Source organism: Lepisosteus oculatus, chromosome 7 (genome assembly GCF_040954835.1).
Source record: "Lepisosteus oculatus isolate fLepOcu1 chromosome 7, fLepOcu1.hap2, whole genome shotgun sequence".
NCBI lineage: Eukaryota > Metazoa > Chordata > Actinopteri > Semionotiformes > Lepisosteidae > Lepisosteus > Lepisosteus oculatus.
The window spans coordinates 31,736,318-31,751,428 of record NC_090702.1 but is presented as its reverse complement, the minus strand read 5'-3'; the positions used below and the strand labels follow the sequence as shown (position 1 = coordinate 31,751,428).

The window sequence follows — 15,111 nt, the reverse complement described above, 5'->3', positions numbered from 1 at the left end:
ATATTTAAATTAAGTTTGTCTGTTATTTTATACAAAATTAGATTAAGAACAGATTCATGCTTTAATTACTAAAGTGCTAGCATCCTGTTATATTTAATGCCATCTTCGGATAAACATTAGTCTGTCATTACTGTGATTTCTCAGGTTTATTTTTTATTTAACCTATCAGTAGAGTGAGTATATCTACAACTGACTATATTTGAAGTCCCCTTTCTTCCAGAAAACTAGTATGAGCTACTACTGCATATTAGATTTTACAGTACAGTGACTGAACAAGGAAAAAACAGCTGGAGGCTGCAAGCATTGTAATTGACTTATGTAGGACTGTAATTGCAAATATATTTCTGAATTATGACAAAATGTGCTTCAGTTACCTCACATTTTCTTCACTTTGTCAGTTTCCTGGCTGAAAAAAAAACATGAAACTCTGCATTTCATTTCGAATGACTATAGATATACAACAAACATTCTGCATGTCTGTTTCATTCTGTTACAACAATGCTGCACTCTTGTAACTCTCTTCGTACACAACATGCACAGCAAATAAGGTAGTGTTCAAAACCAAAAAAGCCTTTTTATCCCTTCACAAGTAATGCTTTTCTCAAGCATTTATGAAAAACTGAGAACATTTTACAGCAGTCAGCAAAAAACAGAAACAGTAACACATAAATACAATATTTTTTCTTCATTAAATTATAAAACCTTCATAAAGAACAGTACTCTACATTTTTATAAAAATATACAATTTTGCTTACTGTACAGTATGTTGTCATGTAGCCAACAGATGTATTTTTGCCTTTTAGTATCATATACAGTAAGAAAGCAATGTGATCCATGATTTTATTATATTACAATTGTAGTTATACATAACGTTTATTAAAATAATTATGTAGTATACTTTCTAAAAATCCTAATAATACAATGTGTTTCTGAAAAGTGCTTTTTATATTTTAAGTCCACGCCTCAGTAAATTGTTGATCATAGATGATTTGTTAAGTCCTGACTGAGAAGGGATTTATATTAGATAAGTGGTGCAAAGTTATTCTGAAACTGTTGAACTATAAAGAGTAAAACTATGTGTCATATAGTGTAAATTTGGGAGATTTACAGGCAACATGGAATGGCATTGCAATTAGCTGTTCGGGGTACCAGACATTTGGGAGATCACAGTTCTCAGTCACAGTTCAAGTTATTTTTCTAATATCAGAGGTCAAACTTGGGAAAAGGTAGGGTCTCTTTTTCATATTAGGTAAAGTTAGGTATACATATTATTTGGAGAATATGCTGTTGTATTAGTGAAGCTCTGTAGCTGTGAAAAAAAATACTTTTATAAATATACCATGAACAACAGCCAATAACTACCAGTTCACTTTGCCTGGTAGGGTGTACGGTACGTCAGATTATTTGAAGACATAAAAAGTATTCATAAAATGAATTGTAGCTAGTTAAGTAACTATAGCAACATATCCTTTACTCTTAACCTGATCCAGGACAGGTGAAGTTAAACTCATCCTGCCTTTGAGGTTAAGATCTCAACTCACAGACCAATCAGTCCCCTGTAAAAAACAACATCACTTTCAGTTGCCATTAGAACTTTTTGGAGAGAATGAAAGTTTAAAGATCGCTGAAAACTTTACTGATATTTTTAATTTGAAAGATGTCACTCCAGCAGACAGGATATACTTTACTTTCATGATCTCTTAAGCCCATACATTGTTAATACTGCTTGTCATAACACACTCTGTGCATTGGGCTGAAATAACTTGTAACTGGTTCAATTTTTTTACTGGTTGGTAAATTGAAGATCTTCAGTAAAGCAACAGGATGTTTGCACTTAACATTTTTTGCTGTTTTCATAACATGCATAATGTTTTCAGGCCATATATTAGTGTATACCATCAAAGAGGAGTTTCATGAAATAGCTGGTAATACTCTCATACTGTAATTGTGAACATTTCTTGCAGCATTTCCTAAGATAATTGATGTTCTGGACTGCATAATATCCTCAATTAATACCCCGCAGGGCTAAAGAAGGATGATTTTTTTTAAACAGAAAATCAATTCACAACATCAATGTACAGTGAAATATATAATTCTAGCCTAAAAATATGAAAGTTGATTACAAAAAAGACATTTTTACCTGGCTTCAGACTTTGTGCAACCTGGGGGGACTCACGTATACTACTTAATTTACAGCACATAAATGTTGGGAAAAAGACAATATCCCAATAAAGGAAGACATTCTTAATTGTGCTGACTATGATTCCTCCTCCTCCAGTCTTACTCTGCTCATGTTTCTTCTTGTTGGCTAAAATTAGGGAACATTTTCATTTAGAGAATTTTAATGCACTGTGGATGATATTCTCATGCTTTGTCTTGACCTGTTGCCAGGTCCCCCATTGTGGTCCAGCTACTCTAAATGCATAAATTACTGCTGCATAAAATATTTTTTACAACTACCCAACAGCTTAAAGAGGAGCTCCTCTTCAATGCCATTAGAATTAAGTAACAAGTAAAGGTTTATTCCTTCACACCTGAAGTAGGCTCCACAGATGAAATGTCGTGTTTCTTTTCTTTTCAGCATGGAATAAACATTTACTTGTTACCTACGCATACTGACACATCTACCTACTTGTAATAATTAAGTAAATTATTAAATTAAGTATTATGTAATTATATACATTGTTTAATAAATTGAGTAATACAAATGCATGCATGCTCATGCAATTTTTGTAGTTTGTTTTATCTTTATATTTTCCATGGGATTTCATAATTAACTTTCACATTCATTTATTGGTGATTCTTTGTCAGACATCTTCTCTAGGTTTTACAACAGCTACTGGATAATTACTCACTCTTTCATTAGGTTTTATCCTCATGGTTTTCCATAAGGAACTGTAATTCTTGGATTAAGACATATTCCTTTACTGTGATTTTTCTGGCACAGATAAGGGATTCAATGCTCAGCCCTCCTGCCTACTAAAGTACGGTAACTATGCACAGTTGGTCAGGTTGAGTTGTTTTTACCACATAATGTAAACCTGAGTTTGCCTTGGTTTAGCAGAGTTATCCTGAGGTCAATTATCAGGTTAATTCTATCCAGATACCTTAAGAACTTTCTGAATTAGTAAAACCTGCTTCACGAAACAGTCCCCTGGTGTAATCCCCATTGACTTTGGTAGAATTCTGGGAGAACACAGAAGTTCTAACTTGACTGGACTCGAACTAAAATACTATGCAGTTGATGTTTAGTGTGTGATGAGGACACTACAGTTGACAGTGGTATTGGAGGTGCTGACAGGGTGATGTTGTCATGTCACTTTCAGAAGAAAATTGGGTTTCACTATTACAGATGAGTAAAATGCTTGTGTATTTACTTTCCTACTGAGGCTACGATGGCTGCAGAAAGGATGAGCTCTTCAATAAACAGTAAAGTTCTCCTTTTACAACCATTTCAGAAAAGACTGGAAAAAACAAAGGCATTCATATGACTGCAATAATATAAAATTTGTCTGGGTATTTTACAGATTATTAGCTGTAAATGTAATGCTGAAAGGTAAGGGGGGGGGGGGGTAGATTTACTATTAAAATATTTTTATGTGCTCGGGGGTATACTTCTTATACCAACATTGATTATGTCTTTAAACATCCTGTACCTTTTTGGCAATACAGACGTGTAACGAGGGATAAACACAAATGAGACAAGCAGACCATCTGATGGGGGAAAACAGTATTGCTAGATAAATATGCAGGCAGAGGGGCATAAAGTGTGTTCTCTGCAACTACCCACCAATCAGATATTTGTCACAAAGGCAAAAGTGTAATGTGAGTTTCCAGTAAGCACAAAATTGCTTCTGACAATCCCCACCTGCATATGCTAAATATCGTCCCTTTAAGTGGAAGTTACTATATGAATCGCCTGAAACCTCTGTAAAAGTTTCCCAAACAGTATAATTAAATAACAAAGTAAGAGGTGACTATGATGTATATCAAAATCGAGGCTGGCCATGTCCAAAGAGGAAAAAAAAAAGTTGCCAATGAGTTCCAACGTCAAATACCAAAGCTTCAGCAGTTCAGGCCTGATTTTAGAGGAATTAAATTTAAGGTATTTTTATACACTAAGAGTAATTTAAGAAAAAAGAGGACTCATTTTTATATTTGAGAAAAGATTAATTTCCTTTTAGCACCTTCCAGGCAGAGATTTTATCTCTGGAAAGTATTACTTATTTTAAGAAACAGTTCTTGTAATTTGGCATCAATTTTAGTGATCTGACTGTCCTGTGGAGGGTTTTTTGTTGCTTAGAAACAAACATTGTCTCCCTTTACTGTTCTGTTTCTGTCAGATTGTAACAAAGATAGTTCATCTCAGAGGGGATATGTGAAAGTAGACTTGGATTATAGAAGGCCTCAGAAACTTGCAGTCCACATACAATTATTTGTAATAGTATGAATGTGTGAGTTAGTTTGAAAATAGATATCCTTTTGCCTTTTTATGTTTTTTTATTGGAACAGCATCTTATTTTGACATGGACATAAGTAACTGTGTGACACACTTGGTGCGATTTCATTACTTATTCTAGGACAAATGTTTTTAATGTAGTATTATGTCAGTCTTTTACCTTTTCACATTTATAAAACAACCTCTAAACTATAAAAACAAGTGACTGCCCCATTTATAATAATTGATGTCAACATGGGATATATTATAATTGTAATTCTGTAAAATGACTGCACCCACAACCTAACATATTGCAATATTTTACAAATCAATTACAAAAAAGATATCAGTAGAACACTTGAACTTTAATTTACATGGACTTTGAAGGATGTTAAGTGAGCATTTTTTAAAATGTGGTTTCCACAAAAGAAGGTTTTTTATATTTTGCTGTCAAACACAAAGTCAGGAATTAGAGCACAGATTTCCATTACTGACAGTAATACAGTAACATGTATGTCCTCCTCTTGCATTAACATGATCTTGGCAATGTTTAGTCATACTCCTTATTACCCATCTAATTGCATCTTCTCAGACAAAAGAATAGAATAATCTCTTTTAAGCCTGAAATTAAATCAGAATATAAGCAAAGTAGACCAGGTATACTGGCATGGCAGAATTACAGAGGAAATAAGTTATAATCAGCCATAATGGTCCCTCTGGACCATTATTCCCAAAATAAATATCCCGGTGTAGTGACCAGAGATACTGTGCTGGAAAAGATGCTATCCTCCTTTTAATTAAAGATCCCTTAACACTTTTCATAAGAGTAGGAGTGTTAATCTTGCTATCTTCACAAAGATTCACTTTTGGATTTTACAGTTGGGATCATTTTTATGCTGGATAGCGGAGCTGCTAGAGCATAATGACACGTGTGATCCAGATGAGTTCTGCACTTCGGTGATGAATAAAGTAGGTCCCCTCCTTTATATGAAGTGCTCCACGATCCTTTGGGTTTAAAAGTTCTATATAAATGCAATTGATTGTTATTATTATAAAGCTTTCCCTTCCTAAGCTGAAGCCTATGTTAGCTTATTAATCATTGCTGGTTCTGACAATATCTGACTAAATAGATCTTACCTTTTGACTTACTGATGATGAACAAACACAGCTGGGAAAAACACTGTATTGGATACCCACAATGACCATTTATTCCACCTGCAAATTTCCAATTGGTTTTAAAAGCTAAAAGCAATGCTCCAAATTGAAAACTGAAATTAGTTAGCCCATGCTAAAAAAAACTCAGCTGGATAAAAAGTTAGAAGTTTGGTTGGAAGCCATTATCCTAAAATGCTGTCCATTCTCCAGGTACTGTACAGTACATTCTCCACTATCTGCTCACAATTCTGATACACCCATTCAGCTACCTCCGTGTGGCACAATCTTCCAAAATCATTACCTTCCTTACCATTTCCTGCTATTTGACTGATTCCACTGATACACCAGAAAAAATATCTGCAACAATAACTTTACTGCTGAGACACTTTGACGCTGAATGTGGTTTTAGAAAACGGCCAACCAGAAAAAAGACTATAGAGTATTCTTAAGTTTTATATATGAGTCATCATCCTTTTCTATACCCAGTGGCTGCAATTTTAACTTGATTTTCTTCAAACACTTGTTTTTCAGATGCACTATGCCTTAACCCTCCATTCTAACCAGAACATATCAAAATTATGATAGGTCAAAAATGACATTTCTAATTTTTTATTTCATTGATCAGTTTATCGAGAATTTGTGTATTTATAATAAATGTATTGTCATGTATAGTAATCAAAATATATGAGAAGGAAAATAAAAGTATACAAAATTGTACAGTAAGTGACTGCTTACAAAAAACACTGCTTTAATTCCGTCAAATGTGCCAGTTCTGAAAAGGTGAGTGATGACAGTTGATGCTATAGTATTCTTGTCATACAGGTTGTATTTTAGTTTTTTTTGTACTCAAAACAAGAAGCAATTGCTTCCCCTTACAAAATTTGAAGCTAAGATGACATTTTCTTTGTTTGTTTCCTGATTGTAATGATATGCACAAAATAGTGCTTGAGGCAAAAACATTGCGGCTCTGGGATGAGGGGGTTTATGCCACAATGGTTACTTTGTTTTGCTTTTCACAATGAACCTTGCATTTATTTTACTCGCTGTTTGAGCTGAAAATCAATAAACATGGGTCCAAATTTTTAAAAATGAATGCACTGTGTATGCTCAGAAAGGTTCTTAGCAAGATTATATTTATATATGAATGATTAAATGGCTTGTTTATAACTTAACTGTTAAGGTGATCTCAAGAGTTGAGAGTTTTTTTCAGTTATTGGTGATTTTTCGTGATATTCATATAAATGTCTTCTGAGAGAACAAAATAATAGGCTGGAGAAGAGTATTTTCTTATGTTGACGGATCAGACCAGTGTTTCCACTAGAGTTGCTGTCAGCCTAGGGGTATGCAGACTTCTAAGAGGTTTCGTAATGCAGCTAGACATTTGCCATGTCTGAAAAGCACCACTGAGATCAGTACAAACTAAAATTTCATACAATAACATGTATATACTACAGTGTATGGTAAATTGTGTGTGAAGTTGTAATGGTATGTATGCTGCTGTGGTGTAAACATACAGTACATGACAACAGTAAAAACTGCAAGAATTATTGCTCTAAACTTACAGAGTAAGATAATTTGGCAAAAACATTTGCCATTCAGTATGATGATCCATGGATCTAGGTGAAGAAGATTAGCTGATTGTGTTTGATACTGTGAATATACATGAGTACATATTGTTTACAAAAATAAAAAAACACAACCGGGCATTTTTATACTAAATCATGTTTTCTTTACTTTGAACATGATTAAAGCTGGATTTAAGTGCTAGTGTGATTGTGCAGTTATGACCAAGTGATTGAACTGACTTGTAGCTTGTATGAGTAAGGAAAATCCTTGCTTGCAGTGAGGACATTATAACATACATGGAGAGAGACTTGCCTCAAAAAGATGAGTTCTGTGCTGCATGAAGCTTTAAATGAGACTGTCAGAATTGTCAGTTTTATCAAACTGAGGCCACTTGATGCCTGTTTTTGTGCAGAGATAGGATCAGAACATCAGCAACTGTTGCTTCACACACACGTTGGCTTTCAATAAGAAAGTGCTTGACAGACTTTCACAGAAGCACATGTGTTTTATTTCTGTTCTTCCACTTCCCCAAGGTTCTGTGTGTGACAAATAATGTGATTAGCTCAAGATTTCCAATCTTACTGATATACTGTGTTTAGCAAGATGAATAATCTAAATTTGATCTGCACTAATATTCTGCACAAAATTCTGGAACTCCAGCTGTGGAGGCAAATACTTGGAGGCAAGGATTTTAACTATATTCCACTTCTTCTCAATTTTGACACTAATGTCCACACATGGGACACTGAGCAGTGCAAAATTAAAGAAATGACACAGATAGACCTTCAACAAAATGGGTTTGACCAATGCAGATTTGATTACACACAAAAAATCAATGAGAACAAATATCTGTCTCATATACGACTCAGTGCAGTCAGACACAGAACTAAACTGGTATGCAAGATAATGGTTACTCTAGAATTTTTACATGATCTCTCCAGTACTCCTCCCACCATATCTCACTCACACCTCCACACACCATCTTCTCTCTTAGTCTCATGAATGTTGTTACCATGAAATGCTCGGTGACATCATTATAGCCCTTTTTGGACTGTTTTTGTACTTTAGTTTAGTACCCTTAGAAAGCTGTATGGCATCAAAACACAAGGTAGAAACATAGTGAAGAAAAGTAAAAGTAATGAGATCTTGACATTAATACAATAACTCAGGGTTCTGGATACGTAATGTGGAGGTAGCATCTCTTAATTGTGAGTAAAACATGAAAGAGAAGATTTGAGCCATGTGAGCCAGCATGAAGGCTTTGGCTTCTATAAGTGCTAAAATACCTCATGTACATTATATTGTACATTGTTATAATGGAGTTCTTACATTGAAAAATTATACAGTAAATATTATATTGAAAAATTAGAAAAATACAAAAGAAATTATAAGAAAGCCTAATTTATTGATGCTGTCGCTGTGCGAGAAAAAGCCTGTAGCTTTGACAAATTCCTGGTTGCCACCAACGAAGCTAGTGACAGGCGTGCATGTGCTTTTCCAGTAAGCAAAAGCTGTGTCGCAAACATCATGAAGTAATTTAATTTGCATAATGTAAAGTTGCAGTATAAGTTGATGCAGAGTCATCTGGCTATGAAGCTGCTTCATGATTTAACCTAGAATTCCTGGAAAAAGAATACCTTCCTTGACCAGGTGTTCAGTGACTATTAGGAAATAAGACATACAGTACATATCAAAGAATAGAAGGCACCACATGTGTTCAAAGAACATTGGTTCTAAGAATTTAAAGATATTTACTCTTCTTTTTGTAGCAATGAAATTGGTCATTTTAATTGTAAACCTTTGTTAATGTACCATGGAGAAAGCATTAAACGGCAAAAATATACAGCAATTGGTGTTTGTTTGGTGATCCCATAAGGAGCCCTGGGCTACAATTACATTGATAAATGATTGGTTGCACAACAGTTTTATACATGAGACCACAGACAAATGTGCAGGATATTTGAGTTGAAGTTTTTCCTGATTTTACATAGTAGCCCCTGCAATGACCAAGCAACACTACTATTTAATTCCCTAATATTGAGATAATGTTTTACTATCTAACACCACATCAATTCTGCAACCTGTCAATCAAGGAGCTAGAAAGACATTCAAGTTTTACTACACTTGCAACGTCAACAGACATGCAAACCAACCTATTGACTCTGTTGTGTTGTAAAATGTAAATTAATTTGGGAAAGAAAAGAATATCAAACATGGCATCAATGTTACTAAAATGTCATGGGAGAAGGTGAAACTACCTTAAAAGAAAGCTGGTGTAGTCTTTTAGAAGAAGTATTAAACAACTTTAAGGACCTCCCAAATGCGGACAAGGAAACTGCAGAACTTGTGATTTTTGCAAAAGAAATTGGGATGATGGTGTTTGAGGATATGAAACACAAGGAGGTGAATGTGCTGCTGGATTCAATTTACAAAGAACCAATGAATGTGGACCTAATACACATGGTAGCTGATAGAGAACGCTAAAATGATTATGCTGAAGAGGATGAATCGGTTAAGCCTGTCCTAATTGTGAAGGCTATCTGGATTTCTGTGCAATATGATATGCAGGCAAATAATGCTGTTGACATGTATCCAATATTGGAACGAAGCCTTACATTTAAAGGAATTTAGTAGTACACCTTACAGGGAGAACTTGAAAAAAGTTTTTTAAGCTTAAAAAGCCACTCCTAAACATACAATATAATGATTTGGTGCACATCACAATCAATGCATAATTTATCATTTATCAAAATCGGTAGGTGTTGATGGGAAAACACTGCACCAAAGGACACATTGATGGGAGAGAAGTGAAGCTTGACATTTTGTATTCACATGTAGAATTGTTTTAGCTCCAAAAGGCATTCTGTGCATTAATAATAATAACAACAATAATAACAACAACAACAACAACAACAACAACAATAAACTTTATTTTATATAGCACCTTTAAAGGTGGCTTCTCAAAGCGCTTAAGAAGAACAAATTCAAATTAATCAATAGTTTGAGCTGAATTTTCCTTTCTAAACTTGGGTTTAGTATTCTTGACTTTAAGTACGCTTTTTGTACCTTCTACCTCATGGATATATGATTCATCAGGGGTTTTAAGACATCCTTCAGAGCATGATTTTACTGCCATTAAATGTATTATTCATACAAGCTGAGCAAGTTATCTACCTTTTCCCACTACAATTGCTCTACAGGAACACCAAATAAATGTCACAATACAATATACCTAAGGAGAGGCTTACTTGTAGTTGGATTCCTGTATATTCACAAAATGCACAACTTTAATCTTTCACGATCTTTAACTTTAATTTTCAATTTCAAAATCCATTTTTGAAAATCCCAAAAGAACATATTGATGAAATTTGGTTCAAAAGTCTTTTTATGAATTCATGTTTGTGGACAAAGATAACTCAGTATACAAATTGAGTCACATCAAAAGGAAGAAGTAGTTATGATTAATTTGAAGCAGTGCATTTTAAGTGCAGATGTATTTCCATCTTTGAAGAAAGTATTTTCATGCACAAAGTTAAATTCTAATAGATCACAATAAACATTCTAAGTAGAAACTATAAAGACGACCATACTCTTTATTGAAGAATGTTCAATTCTATCTCTATGACAGGAGTTTGCATGTGCGAAAATGCCAATTCATTTTATCTATTGTTTTGAGACACTGGCAGTATGTAAATATATATATATATTGCAAAACCACTACTTTCAATGAAATACCTTTAATGACATAAATTCTTCATATTGTGAAACATATAGAAACGCTATATTGACAAAGACAAAAAAGTATATATTATTCATTCTGGAGTAAAACATGTCAAATGCCTTTTACTGTTATCTTTAAAAAGGCCACCTGGGTCAGCCCAGTTGCTGCCATTACAACAAAATGTGCCATTCAGGTACAATTAATATTGGCATGCTACATTCAATTAATAAGGAAATAGAATGTATATTTATAGATATAATGATTAGTAAATCATGTTTTTCTCTTTTATGTTTGTTTAATGAAGAAAAGGTATTTTCTGGGATGCAGATCTATTTCAGGCACAATTGCATTACCGAGATGCACGCATTTCTATACTTTCATCCACCGAGTAATATTTAATAGAAAACACACTATCAACTAGATAATTATTTATTGAAACATACTAGTGAAAATCTTCAATATGACTTATAAACTATAAGTATGTAAATAATGGAAACCCAATTACAAAAACGAAATGAAACATATACTGGTCACTGGCATGGGAATTTAATAGCATTGATCTTAGATCTACAGGGTTGTGTTTAGAATGATATGTGTAGTTTTTCAGCTGTCAAGTTATGAAATTTATTCCTCTGCAACAAGAGAATAAATAAATTTCTCAGAAAACCACATACCCTTCAGGTCACTTTCTATTATTGTTACACATCTATTACCCAAAATGCTTTCAATGCTCCACTGGGACCCTGGCAAAATTGAAAGCAATGTGTGAGATGTATTTGGTAAAAGAACTGTCAGATAATATATCACAAAACAAATATCACACTCTATAAATTTTCAGGTGATACTTTCAGTACATCAGTAAGTGTATATCTTGCTTGTGATGCACAGCAGTCATGCATAAACTAGAATACCTAGTGGACAGAAAAAAAACACATGGAAATTACACCTCCAGGATTCTATCCCACGAAATAAAAAGCCATCAAATGTCCCTGCAGCAAATTGCTTTTTGACATGGATACAAGTCATTTTAAAATGACCATAACTAAGCTCTTAACATTAACCTCTGCTGCTCTTTGCTTTCTCTAGGTAATCAGGGGAAAATGTATCAATGTATTCGGGTTCTTGGGCTTGTGCCCTCACCACTCCTGCCCCAGTTCGTCCCTCACCGCATGGGCATGAACCCGGGTCACAAAAGTGATATTGCCAACTGAGCTAAAGAAGACCTTCCTCAGCCCGGGTGGCCACCATCCCTTTTATGTGCAGGGGCCTATTTGTTACAGTATTATCTGTTAACAAATAACTTTGGCGACATGGTCTTGGTTAACAAATATCCAGAAGTTTCCCAGCCTTCCGGGATTTCCAACCTTGTATTTTTATTTTTTACATATGCTAGAATCTGGAATTGTTTTTACTGGCATGGTGAACAGTTGCATGTCAATAAATGTTATCACGAAAAATAACATGCATATTCTCAAAAGTGGCATTGGCGCACTCACTTTACATCACAGTCTCTTGTTGGTTCATGCTTGTAAGAAGGCAGTAGGTTCAGACAAGAAGGAGATGCTTGTCTGCACTACATTCCTTGAAATATTGTGAGGCATGTCCTGTTGCCCTATGTCATTGGGAGAAGACAATTGGTTAAGTGATGACATAAAATCCAGAACAGAGACACTTTCTCAGTCTGACCTGCCATCTGGAGATGTCAATTTCACTAGAGGGAGAAGGAAACGACAATCTGAGGGACTGCAGAAACTGCACATGAGTTTTGGGAGAGGACTTAGAATGAGACTCAGTTTTTGAAAGATTGTGATGTTTTTCAGAAGCAGTGTTTAGAAGCTGGTATGTATATTGAGGAAACAGAAGTTTAATTATGACCTCAAGAAGGAGCTTAAGCTTACGTTTTGTGTTGTGGTGGTTTTGTTTCTTTTTTTCCAGCATTATAAATAAATGAGCACCGGTTTTATAGCTGCAAATGTTTATGGTTTACCTAAACTTGCCTATTACTTACCATAGCACCCCAACCCCATTTGTGTCTCCTTTCATATTTTAGGTAATATTGGAAGTACTTGTCTTTTATGTCATTAATTTCCTTTTAGAGAAGGGTGAAGAAATGTTTATCATAAAAACATTGCTTTGTGTCGCTAAAACTTATCCTTAAAGTAAAACATTATAAATCACATCAACTATAAACAATTTTAAAATGTTTTACATTACACACAAGCATGACATAAGCAGATCACATACGAAGTGGGTGGATATTTTTGGATTTCAGAAAGACATATCTCTTTATGTACATACAGTAAGTTATTAGACAAGTGGGGGATTATGAAATAAAAGAATACCAGGAAATTACTTGGTCAATAAGTAAAATAATCATAACCCCCTGCTGGTAAGGATTTTGCCAAGAATATACAGAGTGCTTGGTATAGTTAGAGGCACATAGTTCTGTGTGGCACAGCTTTGGTAAGAGTAATAATTCCGTCACAGTGGTTCATTATTAATTACAATATACAAGCTAAACTACACACAACATACAACACGCATTACCCTATTTACAAGCTTACAGTCAAGGTGTTCCAGAGGCATATGTGTAGGACACCCAGAAAAACCCCAGACTGCTACCTATTCAAACTCATAACGCCTACAAAGTCCAGAATAAAATAAAGCTGCCTCCAAACTAAACAGAATACCTAATCTAAAAATGCAACCACAAACCAGGAGAGGCTGTTTTTTAACCATGGGATTCTTTACAGAATCAGAAATCAGAGTTCCCTAAAAACGACAGAATAGCAAGTTCTCTTAGCAAGGCTGAAATACTTGGCTCCACTCTAGCCTTTATAGATGATCTGGACAAGGACCTGGCACATGCTTTATGATCAGTCTACCTGTCTCCTCATGTATTGTTTCTAAGTCTTTTTTCTCTACCCTGTATCCCTGTGTTTTATCTTACACTTTTGACACTCTTAATTATTTACCAGGAACTAATGCTGGCGTCACACTACACAACCTTTCCTAGAATTTTTAGTCGTAGCCTTCATTTACATCATCGTAAGAAAATTACACCTAGTTGTAGAGAGTCACAGCGGGCGCCTGTTACCATCAGTTGTGTAGTGTGACACCCCCCAGCGACTCATAGCACTTTTAACAACCCCTGCGACTCTCTGTGACTCGCTACGAAAAAATCAAACTGGTTTGATTTTCTCGTAGCGAGTTGCAGGTTGTAGGGTTGGGCAGTGAGCCAGGTGTGTATGTGTGAGATAACGTGCCCATTATATTGCAGGTTATAGCGCAATACTAATTTGTTTACAATATTTGTTTTAAAGGTGTTTTATATTTTTAACGGTTTTATTTTTGTAAATTTTTCTATATTTATAGAGTAGAATTATATTTTTGAAGATGTATATTTGTGGAAAAAAATACCTGTGTTACATTTTTCAAGATGGTTATAGTATGTACTTGCTCTCCATATTGTTTGTTTACTTTCGTGCGTTGCTCCTCCTCTTATTCCGTGTGTTCTACGTTAAATTGGCTGCCAATTGTCTGTCACTGGGGTAACCTCGCTATACTTTTGTGGCGCAATACGAGATTTGGAACCGTGATGAAAAGTAGTGAGGGAATCATGTAATTAGTTACCCCATGCGATTCCTAATTGTATAATTTGACACCCGCCGGGACAGAAAAGGCAGTGAGATTCTCCAACTGCATTTAAAATTTGACATGCTCTCCAACTAGACGTTGTGTTGAGTCCTGTAGTGTGATGCTGGCTTAAAGTAAATCAGAAGATCATTTTTATTAGTATGTCTCACACCCAGCACAACTAAATAGACATCCTATGGTGTGAAGCTCTAGGAAGTGGAAATGTTAACACAGGCTAGGTGTTACCCATTGTCTCTAGATTCTTGTAGACACTTCAATAGATATTGTCCATAGTCTGTAAAATTATCATTCATTTTCAATAATAGATAATGGAACAATAATAGAACCAAAAGAATGGAAACATTATCATACTAGGATACTCGGACATGAACAGGGAAAACTAGTAAGGAGAAAAAATAGTGAAACTTTGGAAATATAATGCATTGGACACATCCACTCTTAGTTTTCATTCTGTCATTGCGAGATACAGCAATCACCTCAAGAAAAGTCTTGATTTAATATATGCCTACAGTTTTACTTAATTTATTTTCAGTTTTGAGTCTGTTAGTTCCTTCCTATTATTTGATGTAACTCA

General features: G+C 34.8%; 1 protein-coding gene across 2 annotated transcripts in view; it reads left to right on the top strand.

The window, feature by feature from the left end:
* immp2l (inner mitochondrial membrane peptidase subunit 2) overlaps positions 1–15,111 on the top strand; it is a 447,639-nt gene that overhangs the window by 402,107 nt on the left and 30,421 nt on the right. Inside the window, exon 6 of one of the 2 annotated variants that reach the window (XM_015352689.2) lies at positions 5,318–5,407. The exons of the other annotated variant lie outside the window; for it this stretch is intronic. Coding sequence (XP_015208175.1) covers positions 5,318–5,407 — 90 coding nt within the window. The remainder of the gene's footprint in view (positions 1–5,317; positions 5,408–15,111) is intronic. 2 annotated transcript variants of the gene reach the window in all.